The 19,121-nt window shown below is 41.5% G+C and overlaps 1 protein-coding gene across 1 annotated transcript in view; it reads left to right on the top strand.

The window, feature by feature from the left end:
* Window positions 1-611: 611 nt before the first annotated feature.
* The window catches only part of LOC103250284 (GDNF family receptor alpha-1-like), a gene marked incomplete at its 5' end in the record, with an annotated part of 76,828 nt that continues 58,318 nt past the window's right edge, over window positions 612-19,121 (top strand). Inside the window, 3 exons of the mRNA XM_021707947.1 lie at window positions 612-837; window positions 13,705-13,878; window positions 14,921-15,257. Of these exons, the coding sequence (XP_021563622.1) occupies window positions 612-837; window positions 13,705-13,878; window positions 14,921-15,257 (737 nt within the window). The remainder of the gene's footprint in view (window positions 838-13,704; window positions 13,879-14,920; window positions 15,258-19,121) is intronic.

Genomic DNA, 19,121 nt, shown 5'->3' with positions numbered 1-19,121 from the left:
ATGAGATCTCGCCAAGTTGCCCAGGCAGGTCTCGAACCCACGGGCTCAGGCCAATCCACTCCCCTCGGCCTCCCAAAGGCGCGGGATTACAGGCCGAGCCACAGAGCCCGGCAAAACTAATACATTTTAAATATGGCATTGAAGATGACTTGTTTCACACAATAGATCAAATAGAAACTTTGAGAAAGCCTTGTTCCCCACCAAAAAGCCACTGGACTTCCTTTTTTTTTTTTAATTCAGGAACTTCTTCAAAGGCACATTGAGGTCCTTGGAAATGCTGATTTTCTTCCTGAGTCAAACCAGTCCCCACCTCCACCTTCAAGTGCCTACTTTAGGAATGTATTCTACCATATTTCATGCCTTGGGAACTTTCTCAGTTCTCTTGAGTCATTTCGTTAGCAAATGCCACAGGGAGGAAATTTTCCAATCTTTCCTGGTAATGGAGGCAGCACTAGACACTCCAGGAGAAACTCTCAGGAGCTGTTCCTTATTCATTTTTTAGGGCCAAAGGATAAAGGGCTAATTAATACCTATGTTTTTCAATATCATGGTAAGAATTGCTGAGTCACAGAGATCTGACTTCTTGTGATTCCTTCTTTGTCTTAAAACAGGATTTCCTGCAATACAGAGCCTCATCCATTAGTGTAGGGGCAGGGATCCAGGCCATCTTCCTACAGGGCAGGAATCTACTGCTGCTCTCAGCCCGTCATCCCTTCTCCAGTGCAGGGCAGCATGACTGGCCATTCCGCGGCCAGCTGGCCTCATTCCTCTCGTCCCTGAATGCCCTCGCCGAAGGGCGACCCTGTCCCTGTGGCATGTCCTGGGGTGCTGCACGCAGTATTAGCAGCTGGCCTGAACCCAGGCACTTGTGCTGAATGTCATTCTGATCTCTCCAGGCATAAAGCTGATGAAATCATCTTGATCCTAACACTTGCATTCAGCTTCAGCCTCACCCAGGCTTAAATGTAACTATTCAAGCAAGCATTTGTTACAAAAACTAGCTAGTGCGCAAGTCCAAATCTCTATTAGAAAAGGCACACTTTGAAGCCTGAAGGAATTTTTGATAGAACACATGCACTTTGCCTAAACTATATACCTGCTTTTTACTGAGCAAATAGGCGAAAATATCAAGTTCTGGAGGTTGAGACTGTTCTCAGTTGTCTCTGGCTTTTTAATTTATGTGGTGCCCGTGTAATCAGGGACACAACAGCCCCATTACTGGCCTACTTGCGTGAGAAGCTGAGCAAAGCCATGTTCTAGAAGCAGCCTGAAAGTGCTGGGTCACTCACCTGCCTCCACCTGCCTCAACAAACTCTCCATAGCATACGGTGGAGAGGAGCCAAGTGGAAGAGCGCCTCCCATGGAGAAGTGGCTTGGTGCCCAACACCATAGGGTTATAGCTGTGCTTACTCTGCAATCTCCTGTGGGAGACAGAGCAGAAGATTAAGTTACAGAGACACCGTGGAGGTCCTGACTAAGAAATTTTAATGTGAAAATTCCAAGGTATAAACTTAATCCTTGAGCTAACTGGTGTAGTCCTTCCAATGGGGATCTAAGAAGAGTTACACCGGGGCTCAGAAGAGTAAATGTGTGAATGCACTTGGAACCAATTTAAAGCTCAAAACAAAATGAGCAGGGAGACTTGCCAACACTCCATTAAAATAAAACACAAAGGCTCACAAGAGGCATGCAGATGGGTTGCTGGTTCTGCTGTCTGCTTCCTCTGAAGTTCATGGGAGGCCGTGGGGGTGGGAGTTGGTGTGAGGTAGGTGAGGGGTCCTATTCTCTTGCTTTGTCTTAACCCACCTAGGGAGTAGGGCCACCTGGTAAATCTAGTCTAGGCTTAATTATGAAGTTACACTTGAAACATGGACAAAGAATACCCTTCATCAACAAGATCTTCGTGGAATGAGGACTGAATAACCTATCAACTAAGAAGCAACTCTGAAGGATCAAATTCCTGAAAATTAACTAGAAAGCCAGGATTTGCTAGGAAAATAAGTAGGAGTCCAGGTGGGTAGTTAAAAAGAAAGGTTTAACCTATTGCATATAAGCAGATTTCAAGACAGATCATTGGAAATACCTGGGAGCTATGTCAAAATACAGGTTCTCACAAGTTGGCCAGGTTTGGTCACTGTTTAAAGAAGCCAACTTTTGGAATCCTTAAAATCTGTTTACATAAATGAGAAATAGTGTACTAACCTTCAATAAAACAGGGGACCTAAAAGCCCTTCGCCAAGCAAAATTTAATTAACCCAGCTGGACAGGTAACACCTTGAATGAAGCAAAATGTCATTAAAATATACACATACAGTTCAGAATTGACACATCTGACTAACTAAGCTGGACATTCCTTTTCCTCCAGTCCTCTGGAGCACGGCCACTTTACTTGCTCTAGACTTCCTTCCTCAAAACTGGCCAGGCTTCTGGTTACTGTCTTTTAAAAACCCTGTAAATGCAAAGCACCGCCATTATTATTCATGCAGCTTTTGTTTATCTTTCCAGAAGAAACAATTGAGCTGTAGCCCATGAGTGATGTTTGCAGGGCTGTGCTGAAGGTAAAAGCCACCGCAGGTGGAGCGGCTTAATGGGGTATTAATTGGAAAGCAGGTGAAGGCAAATAGGTAGCACAGCAGGTATGTAAATAGGCTCGTGGGAGGAGAGGCATTGAATTTTATGCTCTTTAACTAAAAATAAAGACCTGATATTTAGCTTATCTTTGCTGAAATCCGCACTGTGAGAGGGCCCTGTCAACCACCGACATCATCAATGATTCATTATTATCTCAGCATCATCTAGGCTACTTAATAGGATCTTCAACCTCTTCATTTTTCATTGTTTCAGTTGATTCTTTGGCTTTAGAATGCATACTTTTTCTTCTCTCTAGGTATATCAGAGGCCAGAACAACTTTTGTAGATTGTGTAGTGGAAGTGGCATTCAGACCTGTAGCCTGCCTTCTGGTGGTATCAGTTTGCTCTAGCTGACTGGAGGAACACAGTGAATGTACAGTGTGACTACGGATAACAAGCCTACCAAGAACATGCACACCCAAATGAATGTTCTTCTTCAAAGTAGTCATCTTGGGAAGCGAAATACTTATTCCTGGACTGTCTTTGGCTCAATACCATTTTGGGAAAGTCACTTTAGTGATTATTTTCAGAGCTGACTTATAAGACATCCATATGAAAATATCCTTACATAGCTTCATTCCTTATTTTCTCTTCCTAAGCATTGGCCAACATCATGACCTCCTTTATCCATCACACTTTGTGCTAAATGACATTTGGCTTGTAAGATCCATCCTCAATGCTGGCACTCAGTGTTGCTCAGGATAGTCCAAAGAACATGCCTCTGGCTCCCAGGAAAGAGGTCCATGAAATGTCCTGAGCACTGGCAGCCTCCTTATGACAAGTGTTGTCTGGCTTCCCAGAATGGCACACTCTTAATAATCTGAAATGTGGGTATGCTAATTTAAATGTGCAGACTCATTATTTTTAGGATACCTTTTCATTTAATAGTAACTTAGAAAATTATTAAAAACAAACTGTTCCATATTTCTCTTCCAATTAGTCCTCTCTTTGCCAATATGTTGGTGGAAAGTGGGGGGTGGGGTGGGCTTGGGTTCTTTGTTGCTCAGCTGGTTCACATTTGTTTTCTCTGGGGAGAAGCAGGATTGGTTTTGAAGACATGTTTAGCCTTTTACTGTTGAAATAGCTAAATATCAGTGGAGCTTGTGCAGGCTAAATATTAGTGAAGCTACAGTTTGTACCCCACAAAATGAATTAGGTTTATATTATCATGCAGATCTTTCCTGTAGTTGAAGCACTCATTAATTTTACTGCTAATGAGATGTTAGCAATTAAATACCTTTAATTAATGAAAATCAGACAAAAGCAAGGGCTTCTCTCTGTGTCTTCATAAAAATAGGGAAAATGTTTGTAGATCTCATTGTGAATTTTGTCTGCAGAAGGACCACAAATCTGAGCTATTTTTCTGATCCAGAGAAAGTCATTAAAAGATTTCACTTTTCAAAAATTAAAGGAGTAGGCTTTTTTGGATGTTATAAAGGTGATCTGAGATTGGAAAAAAAAAATATCCATAACTGAGAGCCAGTCCTACATGTAATAGCAAATTTCATGGTTGAAGATACAGCAGGATTGAGTACAATTAATAGTTCTGTAGCCATCGTTGAATTCTGGGGTAGGCCCCGCACACATAATTAGATTATTAAAAATGGCCTGTCTTAGGCTGACTATTACTAAATTGAAATCCAATTATGGTTTTATGATTTTGCTGAAAAATATTTAGCTGTTGTGCTTGAGTCTTTCTAGAAGATCATTTCCTTTTTGCATCACCATTTGCACATGTCACAATACATTTTCCAAACAAATCTGACCTCAATTATCTCAGAATCAATCCTACATTAGATAAAATATATTTAATGAGTGTTTTTATGTCTAATATTTTAATTGTGCCTCTCCATACTTGAGAAATTAAAAGATGGTGATAGAAGTTTTTGCAAAATATCTTTTTAATGGGAGGCATGCATATTTTAGAAATAGCTAAATTGTGCCATCTTAGTACAGCGAGGGGCATTATGCTCAAATATGTGCCCAAGTGTGCTGCAAGAAAAACTTGGTTCAGTGTTCAGTAATTGGCAATGGAACTGTAATAAAGCAGTTGTTTGCAAAGAGATGGGCTCAGAAATTTCATGCACTCCTGCAGTGTGGATTTAAATGCTAAGTTAAATATTTATGAACCCGAGATTTTTATAATTGATCATTGTGTGATTTATACACCGTAATTATAATTAGGTTGAAAGAGATTTTAAAAAGCCAGTTTCCTGGTAGCCAAGGCCATTAAATAACGCTAAGCTGCCAAAGCAAAAATTAGGTGGGAACACAGCCACCTAGTTCTAAGCGCCTGTCCCCACGTCTGATGTACAGTGAGACACTGCACCTTACCAGGCATCTCACCTGAAGCATCGACTCCTGCCTCACCTGTGGTCATTTTTCATGCCTTTGTTTCAAACCTAGTTTAACATAAACAAGTAAAAAACTTCAGAGATCCAATGTATAACAAAAGGAAAAGGTGGAGGAGGTTGGAAAGGTTAATTAAAAATGTAATGATCCCATTTGCTGGGACAGCACTATTAATCATTGTGCAGCAGCAAGCATGTGACTCGCACACCACTTACAGGAGACATCTAATTTTTTGAGGTCTGCGCAGCGGAGAGTGCAGGCAGGCGACAGTATGTGCATTAAGAAAATGGAAGTGCTAATGGATGAGACTAGCCTATGACTTGTGGTTAACATTGGGAACTGTTTTCGCCAGACAGAAGAATTATTTCCAGATTCAGAGGTATTCTAAATAATTCCGTCTCTAAGCCTTGGGTATGGCTTGTGACTTAATATGGTTGTGCAAGGTGTGAAAAAACAGAACGAGGAGGAAATTCATCATCGTGTAATACAATATGTCTGAAACGGTGTACGAAAGACAAAAGGGACTCCAAACAGCCAATATGTGTGTTTTAAATGTAATTTTTAGCACTCCAGCTGGAAAAGGCCAAGCCCTTGAAGGACCGATTACAAGGGTCACAGCCTGTGTGATCAGATTTGCCATGCGATCCATGTGGATATCAGAAGACCAGACTGTCAGTGTGAGCTTCCAGAAAAGCTTGCCTACCCCTGTGAAGATTTTGGCATCTTTTGCCCATTTTTTATTTTTTGGGATAACACATTAGAGAGAATCTATTAGAAGAAGGAATAGTAGTTATGTTAACATGCTAATTAATCAAGTCAGAAGAGGAAACAAGTTGTGAATTCAATTCTGCAACCCCCCAAAAAGGCAAAAAGATACCCGGAAATTGGCAAGCATTTGTAAACAATGGTCTCTCACTGCCTTGCGAAGTTTTTGCTTAATAAATCACATCCCATGCAGACCATGCATATTTTAATATATTTACTGTTTTATTCCACCTCATAATCTATAGAAATGGCTTTCTAGTTGCTTGCATCTGTGTTTCATCCTGAGTCATTTCAACTGGTTAGCTGGCCCTGGCGTTTGCCAATAATGGTGGCATTTTCTAAGTATAAATAATGAAGGGTTGCTGACCACAGTGTTAGCCTCTTATTTGGGACAGTGCGAGGATTGTGTGGGGGAGAAAGGCAGTTCCTTGCTCCAGAGGACTTTAAAATATGAAAGCTTCTCCCAGTACATCATTCATCCCTGACACTTCCACATCTTGCTGTGTTGGAGGGACCTTTCCCATTGCTCTGCCGGCAGGTCAGGGTTGAAATCATTGGTCCATGTACTCTTTGAAGCAGCAAACAACGGAGAGGCCACTGCTTTCAAGTGCATATGACCTCTGGCTGGGTTTTATATTCTATTGCTCATCATGTCTTATCCCAAATATTAGTAATTATAATCAGAAAAGGCAAATCATATTGTAACCATCAAGAACCTTAAAGCTTGAAGAGACCTTTGATATATCATCTTGCAGATGTAGAAACTAAGGCTCACAGCGGGGAAGCTGACTTGTACAGAGACACTTAGATAATTGGACTACATTTAAAACTCAAATTTCCCTGATTCCTAATCCACCGCTCCTTCAGCAGCACCTGACCCTTTTATTCTATGTTTTGGTATCTAGTCCTCCAGTTGCAATGAATGTTATACTTCTTATTCTCAAGAAAACAAGAAACAAGTCACAATCAGATGTGATCACAGCCAGAGAGGCTTAGAATGATGGTAGAGAAAGCAATACAGCAATACGTAACCTGCAAAGTAACAACATGGTTGTGTCGAATGTGAAATGAAAATCTGGTTAATGTGCTGGAAAGGAACACATTAGCTGAGCACAACCCACTCACATATGCACTCCCCCAAGAAAAAAAGGATTTCTAGTAAACAGCCTTCATTCTGAGAATACTTCCCATTCAGACAGCATCCCAGATATTCTACCAAGTTAAAGAATGAATAACAGCAGATGGAGGGTGAGATTAGAGGGGGAGGGGAAAGGAGAAGCAACATTTTAATGCTGAGCTCTAAAATGAGCCGTAGAGAGGATGGCACTGAGAGTTATGGTAAAGCTGTTCAGAAGCCTTCCCACACAGGCGAGAAGGCGCTTGTGCCCAGACCGTAAAACACTGGCAGGCTCCTGCCCCTCCATGCAGTGTGTGAGCTGACGGGGAAATGGCTCTGACTTCAGTGGTATAAATTGAATTGTTCTTCCCTCTCCTCTGTGCCCTCAAGTCATCGAGGTAGCATTTTTGTACACTGGAGGATCCATTTAATAGATATAGAGGATCAATCTTCTTACTAGGTGAAAACTCAACTCTAATTTATATATCCTGTGATTTCAGGCGTGTTTGTTTTGAATATCATTGCAGTAGGATACCCAGCATCAGGGCCCCAGAGAGCGTTGGAGGTGGATTTGTGAGGGACTTACATTAGCAAGAGGAGGGGAGGGGCCAAGAGTGATTTTCCATGTGCCCTGCTTAATTGCCCATGGGAAACTTTTTTTTAAAAGAGTAACAATAAGGTATGCATACATTATTTTTTCCAAATATTTTATTGTAGACATTTTCACACATACAGAAAAAACGAAAAATATTTTCTGGTTAACGCATACCCAGCACCTAAATTGCACCTAGATTCCACATTAACATTTGTTTATAAGTGTCCATTTATCCATCCCTCTAAGTTTGACTCTAACATGTTGACTCAAGTGTCAATATATTTCCCCTAAATGCTTCAGCACACATATTACTAACCAGTGTTCAATATTTGTTTAGTGTTTTATTCCACTTTTGAGGTAAAGTTTACATATGCACAAAGCTTAAGTATACTGTTCTCAGAGTTGTGACCCAAACTGTGCAACACAGACCTCCGTCAAGGTAGAAAACATTCCTATTACTCCAGAAAGTTCTCTCTTCTCCTTCCTAGGCAATCCCCATGCATACTCACCAGTCATTTGATTTCTTTCATCGTTAATTAGTTTTACCTATTATAGGACTTCATATGTATAGAATCATACAGCGCGTGTATTTTTTGTGTAAGATGCTAAGACTTTGTTTGATTTTCACTCAGCATAGTATTTTTGAGATTCATCCATGCTATTGTGTATCAATAGTTTATTGGTTCTTATTTCTGGGTAGCATTCCATTGTGTAGATAGACCAGTTTGTTAAGCCATTTGTCTATTAAAGGCTACATGGGCTGTTTTCAGTTTTTGGTTATTATCAATATACTGGTATGATATTTTTATACAAGTCTTTTTGTGGCCATATGTTCCTAGTTTTCTTGGATAAATACCTAAAAGTGGAACTTCTAGGTCATAGGCTAGGTGTATGTTTAGCTTTATAAAAAGTTGCCCCACATTTTTCCAAAGTGATTAAACCATTTTCCACTCCCATCAGCAATGTATGGAAATTCTAGGAGTTCTATTTTTAAAAAATAACATTTACTGTTGTCAGTGGTTAATTTTAACCGTTATAGTGGATGTGCAGTATATTTCATTGTGGTTTTATTTTGCATTTCCCTGATGACTAATGATGTTGAACATTTTTCATGTGCTTATTAGTCATTCATATATCTTCTTTTCTGAAGTGTCTGTTCAAATATTTGACTCATTTTTAAATTGGTTGTTTTCTTTTTTATTACTGAGTTTTAGGCATTTTTAACATATTTTAGATCCCAGTCCTTTGTCAGATAATATGTTCTATGAATATTTTCTCTTTGTGATTTGTTTTGTTCATTTTCTTAGCAATGTCTTTTCATGATCTGTTTTAAATTTTGATGAACTCTGACTTAACAGTTTGTTTTCTTTTATGGTTATTGCTTTCTGTTGTCCTATCTCAAAAACTTTGTGTATCTCCAAGATTATCTTAGGTGTCTTTTAAAAGTTTTATGATGTTAGCTTTAAGTCTGTGATCATTCATATGAATTTTTGTATATAGTGTGAAGTAGAGATTGAGGGTTTTTTTTTGGGGGGGGTTGTTTTTTTGAGTTGGAGTCTCACTCGCCCAGACTGGAGTGCAGTGGCCACTCCTGGCCACCGCAGCCTCGACCTGCTGGGCTCCGGCCATCCTTCCGCCTCAGCCTTCCAAGTAGCTGGAACTACATGCGCGCACGACCATGCCTGGCTAATTTTTGACTTATTGTAGAGATGAGGTCGCGCCAAGTTGCTCAGGCGGGTCTCGAACCCACGGGCTCAGGCAATCCACTCACCTCAGCCTCCCAAAGTGCTGGGATTACAGGCTGAGCCACCAAGCCCGGCTGAAGGTTTTTTAAATACATTATTATCAAATTATTTTTGTATCATTTATTGAAAAGACTACACCACCTTTCCCCATCGGTTTTCTTTAGTATTGTTGTCATAAATCAAATGACTGTAGACATGTGGGTATATCTCTGACTTCTGTCTTTTTTCCCATTGTTCGATTTGTCTGTGCCTGTGTCATACTACACTGTCTTGATAACTGTAGCTTTATTGTAAACCTTGAGAACAGTTAGTGTAAGTTCTTCAATTTTATTGTTCAGATTCATTTAGATACTTTTGTCTTTTGAATTTCCATATGAAAGGCCCCAGCCAGCCACGAGGAACCAACCCGCCCCCTCCAAAGGCTAAGCCTAGGCGTGGCCCCCACCTAAAATGGCCCTCCCGCCTAAGAAGGCACCGGGACAAACTAACATGGAGGCTCGGATAAGGCTCTCCAGGTTCTTCTTCCACTACAAGGCCCACCATTCCCGCGCATGCCCCTACCAATCCCAAAAATGCCTTACCTGCCGACCAATAGGTAACCGACAGGTCGCTTTAAATTTCTATAAAACCTGCCACACCCTGCCTCCATGCTGCAACCTAATTCTCAGGTTCTGTAGCCACCCCGCTCGTCCCATTAAAATCTCTTGGCCTTAACGGGTGTTGAGTCTCACTGCGCCACCGTCTTTCACCATATAAGTTTTAGAATCTGCTTGCCAATAGATATCCACAAGTTTAAAAAAATTGGCCAAGTGTATACCTTCTTTGTTATAGTAATGTAAGTTGCCTTTTTAAAGATGTTAGAACTATATAAGCTATTAATTAAGTTTTAATAATATGGAGTCTTCTGACTTATGAATATGGTATGTATTTCCATTTATCAGGTCTTCTATATCAGCAATGTTTTTCATTATAGAGGTCTTAGTTACATGCATTCTTAAGTGTTCTTTTTAAATTTTTTTGTGCTATTGTACATAAAATTGTATTTTAAAATTTGATATTCTAACTTTTTTGTGGTAATGTATGAAAATGAGGGCTATATTAATTAGTTTGATTTAAGCATCCCACAATGTCAAACACATACCAAAACATCACATTTTACCCCATTAATATATACAATTATTATTTGTCAATTAAATGTAAAATTAAAAAAATTAAACATGTAAATTTAAAAATGTTCTAAGTACTCTGATTTGATCATTGCATAATCTATGCATGTATCAAAATATCATGTGTTCTCTGTAATGCACAAATGTTAGGTATCAATAAAAATAATACTGTTTTAAAAAAGTACAATTGATTTTTATATAGCGACTTTGTATTCTTCAACTTTATTAAATTAGCTTATTAGTTCTAATAGTCATTTTATAGACTTATTAGGGGTTTTCAAGTCATCTGCAAACAGAGATATCTTCCTTTGTACCTTTTATTTATTTTCATTGCCTTATTGCCATGTCTAGCACCTCCATACAATATTGAGTATAAGTGGTAGGAATGGACATCTCTTGTTCCTGAACTTAGGGGGAAACATTCAATATTTTATCATTATATATGATTTTAGCTGTAGGTTTTCAATAGCTGCTTTTTATCAGATTGAGGATTTCTTTTCTATTCCTTTTTTTTTGTTTGTTTTTTTGTTTGTTTTGTTTGTTTTGAGTCTCACTCTATCGCCCAGACTGGAGTGCAGTGGCACGCTCCTGGCCACCACAGCCTCGACCTGCTGGGCTCCGGCGATCCTTCCGCCTCAACCTTCCAAGTAGTTGGAACTACAGTGTGCGCTATCACGGCTGGCTAATTTTTTTATTTGTTGTAGAGATGAGGTCTTGCCAAGTTGCCCAGGCGGGTCTTGAACCCGCAGGCTCAGGCAATCCACTCACCTCAGCCTCCCAAAGCGCAGGCTTACAGGCTGAGCCACCGAACCCGGCCTTTTCTATTCTTATTTTGTTAAAACATTATTGCGCGCTCCTGTGGTTCCAGTTACTTGGAAGGCTGAGGCAGAAGGATCGCCGGAGCCCAGCAGGTCGAGGCTGCGGTGGCCAGGAGCGGCCACTGCACTCCAGTCTGGGTGACAGAGTGAGACTCCAACTCAAAAAGAAAAAAAAAAAAAAAACATTATTAATGAGCATTGAAATTGTTTAGTTTTTTTTTCTTTATTGAAATAATTGTATGATTTTCCTCTATTAATGTGTGCTGCTAATGTGGAGAATTATAACTTTAATTTGTAAATTTAAACCAACCTTGCATTCTTAGGATAAACCCTAGTAGGCCACGTCTTTTAACATAGTGCTAAATACACTTTATTAAAATTTTGAGATTTTTGTATCTATATTCATAAGGAATATCAGTTTATGATTTTCTTCTTTTGTCTTTGTTGAGTTCTGGTACTTGAGTAATGCTGGCCTTATATACCAAGTTGGGAAGGGTCCTGAAAATATTTTGTGTAAATGAAAGTCAGAAACAAAAAGAAAATTGCATGTAATTAATTGATTTTTCTCTTCTAAATGTGCCAAGTTGTACATTCTGGGATTTGTCACAGGCTCTGAAATAATGGAAAGGAGATGGTGCTCCAGCAAAGTTATATAAGGATGAAAACAGAATCAGCAAGAAGCAAGGCTAAGTCACACCCATAGCTGAAAGAAGTAAACAACGGCAATTGGTTTAGACATAAAGTGGCTCACCCTATTTTCACTTTGTGCAAAGCTTTTCATTTAAAATATTGCTTTTCTCTTTTGACAATATTAAAAAGAATAACTTAATAGCTTATCTAGTTCTAAGTACTTTAAAAAGACAATGAACATTCTTATAAAAAAGAAGGTATACACTAGACCATTTTTAAGCTTGTGTATAAGCTTGAGGACTACTCTCAGAGAAAGAGAAATTTCCTGGATATCACGTGTTGAGTTTCATTACTTTTATTATGGTGTTGTTGGAAATTTATAAACATAAAACTATATGTTCTTTGCTTTTATGTGACTATAAAAGAAACACAAGCAAATTAAATATGAACAAAACTTTGAAAATAAAGAAATGCAGGCTAATAATATTAATTTAGTGTAAGGGATGATATTGTTTTGCTGAAGCTAAATTAGTGCTTACAGTCTAAATATAGTCCTTTTCTTCAGCAATGGGTTCTTTGGCATTTGACAGGTCTGTATTACTGGGTGCTGTGTGATGAGTTAATTCTCCAGCCATTTTTTCCCATTTGAACTTACATGAACTCTTTGTTCATATATCACTGGTCATATCCTTTAAGTATTAATCTACCTCTATGCCTCTATCTTTTTCCTTTTAGTTAGAGACCATATAGTGCCATTAGACACCAATGCAAATGTAAATGCAGGTAGTGAAATTGTGTACCAATATCCAGCTTTAAGAGCCTAATCCAGATGATCCAGAAGATGGTCATATTAATTTATTTTAGATTATCATCAAAAATGCATAATTTATAAACCTAGTGCACTCTGGACCTTCAAGAATATAAATCACTACCCTTGGGCTCAACAGCACAAAATTGGAAGTCTCAATAGAGGAGAAGCCTAGAAGTGTTGCCTAGGCTTAGAGGCCCTGGTGGCCATGTCAGGGCACATAGTGACTATTTCACTCCTTGAGTCCTAGAAACTTCTGAGTGTGGAAACAGAGGAGCCAGCGAGAAACATGACTGGGAAGAGCACAATGGAGAAACAGTACCAGGTGTGCTTGTTAAAACAGCAGGAATGGCTGTGCAGCTGCTAACTTCCTACACTGCTCTCCTGAGAAGAGCTGGATGTCTCGTTCATTGCCTTTCACATTAAGCTTGTTGGACTCAGATGTCACAGACAGAAACATGAATCTGAGACACAATAAGACATGGCTCATGATGCCAGGGTATAATATCATGATTTCATCGATGTTTGCATAATAGATTTCCTTAAAGCAAGACACATCTTCAGTAGAGCGAGAGTTTTTCTTTCCCTAAGATGTTGGACTTGCTCTCCGCACCCTTTATTTATTTATTTATTTGCAGTAAAAACATTTCACTCTCAATCTACCCTATTAACAAAGGTTTTATGTGTACAACGCACTGTTGATATCAATAGGCACAGTGCTGTAAAGCAGATCTCTAGAGCTTATTCATCTTGTGTAACTGAAACGTTATTCCCTGTAAATAGTAACTACCCACTTCTTTTTTACCCAGCCCCTGGCAACCATCATTCCACTCTCTGCTTCTATGAGTTTGACTATTTTAGATTCCTCATATATGTGGACTCATGCCGTGTCTGCCCTTCTGTGACTGGCTTATTTCACTTGGAATAATGTCCTCAAGGTTTATCCGTGTTGTCACAGTTTGCAGGATATCTTTCTTTCTTATGGTTGAATAATAGACTGTGTGTCCTTTAGACATGCAGTGCCCGTCACGCCTACCTGGCCCAACTGTACCTTCTCCTCTCTTGTCAATTCTTCAGGCTCTTGTCATTTCCTAAATGCCTTCCTCGTCCCCGTTGACGAGGGGGCGCACAGACAGAATGAAAGGGAGTCCTTCCACAGAGGGGCTGAGCTTCAGGAGGAACTTGTTGGGGGCCGTCTAATCCCACAGATGTTTTGTGCTTGCCTGCTACCGCCCTCCTCTTTCCAGCGGGGTTACTACTATACCTAATTATCAGTGTTCCGTGGACCACCTTATGACTGGTTCTGGAAAGTTTTTTTCATCGTTTTTCTCTCCCTCCATAATAGGAACTGAGCGTAATTCCCTTTGTCCATTCTTCCTTTGGCTTTGCCTGTTGGACTTGGCCCTGCCCTGCCTGCCCCACACCACCAGGCTCTCTCTCCAGACAGCACGGGCAACCTGGCATGGACAGCACTGGCTTCTTCAGCAGCACGGGCACAGAGGGCTTGGGTGGAAGGCAGTATGTGCTTTGTGATATTCCTGCCTGTGGCTTGTGAGATTGTTGAAATTCTATCCAAAATACTAGTTGACTTTTTCTAATCCGAAACCTCACAGAGCTCACATCGTGTGTGTAGCGAGTTAAGTGGCAATTGAGGTTTGCAGATTTTTACACGATTTATTCTGGTATTCTTCCAATGGCCTGTGAGCTAAAACTTAAATACATCTTCGTTGTAGTTGCTTCTTCCTGTTTAGAGAGCTTGGCATAATATTTTGTCTTCTGGGCTCAAATAACCATGTAATTACTCTGTAATCATATAGTAATTAGCATGTGCTATATGCATTTATTACATAATTATATTCCTGGAGGATTGTATGGCAATTATACTTGCATTCAGCATATCATTTGATATACCATATCATGAACAAATATATAATTTGTTGCTTTTTAAATTTTATCCTAATTTCAGTGTACCAATCAGGAGCTGGAAACTTATTTGCCTTGTGTGCAGGTAGTCAGGCAGGTGCCTGAACTCCTTTGGCCTCACTTGGTACCTCCTAATTAGACATCTGAGGGAGTCCTAGGGGCTTGTGTGCTGCTGTGGACTTTCGGCATTTGTACTCCTAGCACTTTCTTCTTGTCATGAAGTCATTAAGTTATTAGCTTCAAAATTCATTAAGTTCTAGAGCTGCCGGCCATGCCAGGTAAATGGCAAGATCTCAATTAAAATGAAGTAAGTGCGAGCGGGCCCGGAGCCGAGCACTGTGACCATGCCTGTCTTTCTTTGCATTTGCAGTGGAACACATTCCCAAGGGGAACAACTGTCTGGACGCGGCCAAGGCCTGCAACCTCGACGACACCTGCAAGAAGTACAGGTCTGCGTACATCACCCCGTGTACCACCAGCATGTCCACTGATGTCTGCAACCGCCGCAAGTGCCACAAGGCCCTTCGGCAGTTCTTTGACAAGGTCCCGGCCAAGCACAGCTACGGGATGCTCTTCTGCTCCTGCCGGGACATCGCCTGCACAGAGCGGAGGCGACAGACCATCGTTCCCGTGTGCTCCTATGAAGAGAGGGAGAAGCCCAACTGTCTGAATCTACAGGATTCCTGCAAGACGAATTACATCTGCAGGTAAGTGCACTGGCAGCAATGATTAATGAGGTGACTGGGAGAGCCTTGGCAGTTGCTTTGGCTGCCAAGTTCTCACTTTGTGCATCTACCAGGGTAGGGAAGGGAGGCAAGGGCAGTTTGTTTGAATGGATTGGCAAAAACCTGAACCCTGCCTCTGACACGTGGTTCTTCAAAAGCTGTTCTGGTTCTCACACTGGGAAAGATTCCATACTCAGTAATGCTTTGAGGGGTGCTGGCATGAGGTAAAACACTGCTGCAGTCCCTGGGTACCTCGCATGTGAAAAGGTCCCCTGTGGCAAGGTGACCTGGAGGCACGGGCCCACTCCTCAAGGTCTGAGGGGCTGCCAGGGGTTAAGTCAAGAGTAGAGTTGGCTGGAGGTATGGAGGCTCCTGACCTTCAGGGACAGAAAACGAGAAGAGACCAGTGAGAGAAACTGAGCAGTATCCATCCATCCATCCATCCAGCCGTATCCATTCAAAGGAGAACTTTGAATGCCCGGATGTGTTCTGGGCCATTCTGTGGCTACAAAGAATGGGCACTTTCCCACTCAACCCTTTGCTGAGATTTCAGCCTCCATCAGAAACCCTGTCCAGCCTAAACCCCGATATTGAAAACATTCACTTATTTTTCCTTTTTGGTTATTTCTAATTTATTTTAATGTCTAAAGGAATCTATGAACATATTCTCTGTATAAAAAGGACAAAAGCAATCTAGAATTAGGTAAAGAGAATTAGAATTAGGTAAAGAAATTAGCTCTTCCCTCTGCTCACATCCCAAGCCTCAGGCAACCACTGTTAACAGTTTGATGTATGTCCTTCCAGAACCTGGGGTTTAATTCAGTTACTGATCAAAGCAAGTAGATTGGGGTATCATAATGGACAATACCTGTACTTTGTCCCCCGGGTAAAATCCAGGAGGCTTCAGTGCCATCTTTGATATATGTTAAACAGGTAGACAAGCAGATGAGAGTGTGAACACCTGCTTGTTTGCTTATAACCTCATTTCTAAGGAGCTGAGAGCAGGAAAAATGTGTGAGGTGTGATTCTGGTTTCCTGCATTTCTGGCCAACTTAAGTTTTATTCTGGTAGAAGGGGATCCCACTATCTCCTTAAACCAGCTCCAGTAATAACCAAAGTAAGTTGAAAGTCCTTGTTATCTGTATGTCTCTTATGCTGGGGATTTTTTGGGAGTAATGTCCTCCCACCTTCTTTTTGAAGTTTGAAGCAGGTGACCTCTGCTATATGAGAAAGGATTCAGAGGACCAAATGACCAAACTCATATGAACAGAGTTTGCAGAGTTTGCATTTGGGAGGAGGCAGGTGTTCCGGCAGTGCAACTTCAAGGACTCTTTCTCACTTCCAAGCCCCTGGCCCATGCAAACCCTCTTAGCTGTGGACTAGGATCATGTGTGCTAGAAAGGTCCTGTGGAAGAGGCAGGGCCTCAGCAAGCCAGTAACCTAGGGAAGCCAGTTGGTTAGGGCACCAAAGAATCTCTTGTTGAAATGAATGTGGCCAAGAAGCAGGACAGGGAGAAGCTGTAGGAGATTTATTTGGTGTGCAGCGAGGGGAGGAAGTAGAGATCTTGAAGATCCCTGGATCTGAAACCCAAATTCCTGGGGCCCTTTAGCCTTTGAGCAGAAGGGGTTCCCCTTCTGGGAGTAGGGCTGGGTTTTTAGAGTTTTACTTGGCTTAAAGCCACACGACTTCTCCCTGTCTGTACAATAAGATTTTTCCTGCCTACTGATGGGTCCAAGGCAGGAGACCTGGGCTTTTGGTCCTGCCTTGAGATGGTGAAGCTGTATGCATGGATGAGTTTCTTACCTTGAATCATGACTAGGAAGTAGGAGAGCTGGTGGTGATGGAGCCTTTTCCTTCTCTCCTCCCAGGTTTATCTTACACATGAGGGCCAGAGAAGGTCTGGGATCCCTCTGGCAGAGGCTGAAAGTCCATGCCTAGCAGATAATTTGCATTCCCTAGCTTGCTCTTCTAAAAAGAGAAAATCCTTGGCGGGTTGGTGTAAATTCCTTAGATTAGTTGCTTTCCTTGCTAAACTTCAGTGAGAATAATTTAGATGTGGGAACTTGGAGTGCTCTGGGGCAGGTGGAAGGAGGAATCTGCAGATGATGGAATGGGCTGGGTGCTGTCTGGGACCTCAGACTAAGGCCTCCCTGGTAGGAAGAACAGGTTCCAGGAACTGTTTAAAACACCTGCAACATGAGGAAGTGAACTCAACTGATGGGGCAGAACGTACAACAGGGGGACAGACAGCCCTTGCCTGATTACTGCCTGTGCCTGAGTAAAGCGAGGTCGGGATGGGGTGGGTGCAGCTACTGTGCAGTGAGCGGGGGAGCTCCCTGGGCCAGAAGGTAGGACTGGAGGCAGAGTTTGTGCTGTTGTTTTGGAAATAACTCAGAGGCACACTGTCCTGGGGCTCGCCCAAGTGAAATTTGTCTCAGTGTGATTGATGAGTTGTATACCCTGTCCTGAGTCTTTGCTGGGAAGGTGAATCGGTGACTTTCCTGGTGTTACCGTTGTTAAGTTATTTAGCCCATAATTTCTTCCCAGAGCCTGGATTTATTCCTCATGATTACGCCCTCCCTGTCAGATGTGGTAAATGTAATCTGAGCTGCTAGGTTGGCTAGCGGTGTTTTCTTTCTTGAGATTTTATTAATCTTGTCTTTAATTTTATGCCTTTTATGCCATCCCTTCCCAACCCATCTCGGTGAGGGTGTTGTTACCACCCAGAGCAGCAGCTGGTACTAGCTGGAGCTGGGGGCTCTGAGGGGCTCAGGGTACAGCTGCTGTAACCCTAACCCCATCATTGCTGTGATGACTTAGGGCCTCATTTGACAGCCCCAAAGGGAAGAGACCAAGAGGGAAATTGCTTCCTAAAAACCACATTCTTCGAAAGTCCACACTTTCAAATGCTCCGTTTCCATCTTGACATCAGCAACTATCAAAGAGCTGCTCGGGCTCATTAAAACTTCCCTGAACTTAATGTTTTCCAACTCAGGGCCTACAGGTTTCCTTCCCCAGGGTCCAACAGTGCCTCTGCGCAGAACCTGTCTCTCTTCCGCCTTGTGCCTTCAAACAGATGAGAAGCAACGTGCGCCTTTCCTTTTGACTTTGTTTTCCTTTTTCCTTTTCCCTTTTAGGGAAGCTGACAGGTTCCTTTCCCCTTGGGGTGGTTGGGGAGAGTCAAAGCTTGACTGTTTGGGCCTCCAAGCTTGTCTTCAGAAAAGCAAACGCAGAGGTACTATTAGAAGGGTGTGATGGAGTTTAAAAGCCTCACATTCTTCCCCTGAAGCAGTGTCTTCCCTGCCAGTTTTCCTCTGGTTACTTTTCTTGGTGCCTAGGAGGATGTCAGAACTGGGTTTGACTGAATGGAAGCATAACCTTTTATTCCTAGTTATATATACATAATTTAATGTATATATGGTTATAGATACATAATTTAAATTTACATCATCCCTCCTTTCTCCTAAACTCTGACATCCAGAATAAGCTCAGCACTTGAGCACTCTCTCAAGGTGTCACAAATATGTTCCTATCTCTTTATTTTTGTAATTAATCTCTCAAGAGGTCCTCCATGTGCCCTTGAGCATGTCCCCTCCTGTTTTCATTTAAGAATCACAGAGGTAAATTCCAAAGTCCATTCTGCCTCCAAGGCCAAACAATGGGGGAGCGTGAGGACACTAAGCTGCCCACTTGCCTGGTGGCTTTAGCTGCTGCTACATGGGATCGCTGTTGAGAACAGCCCAGGGCTTGCTTGGTGATTTGGTGGTCTTGCACTTTTGGCCATTCTGCAGATATACCAAAGGTGGTGCATCCTTGAACAACTGAATACCAACTCTTAGTTCATA

This window comes from Carlito syrichta, unplaced genomic scaffold, assembly GCF_000164805.1.
Source record: "Carlito syrichta isolate Samal-C Ts95f unplaced genomic scaffold, Tarsius_syrichta-2.0.1 Scaffold127756, whole genome shotgun sequence".
Classification (NCBI taxonomy): Eukaryota; Metazoa; Chordata; class Mammalia; order Primates; family Tarsiidae; genus Carlito; species Carlito syrichta.
Note: the sequence above shows the minus strand (reverse complement) of the source record. Positions and strands in the feature narration are given on the sequence as shown.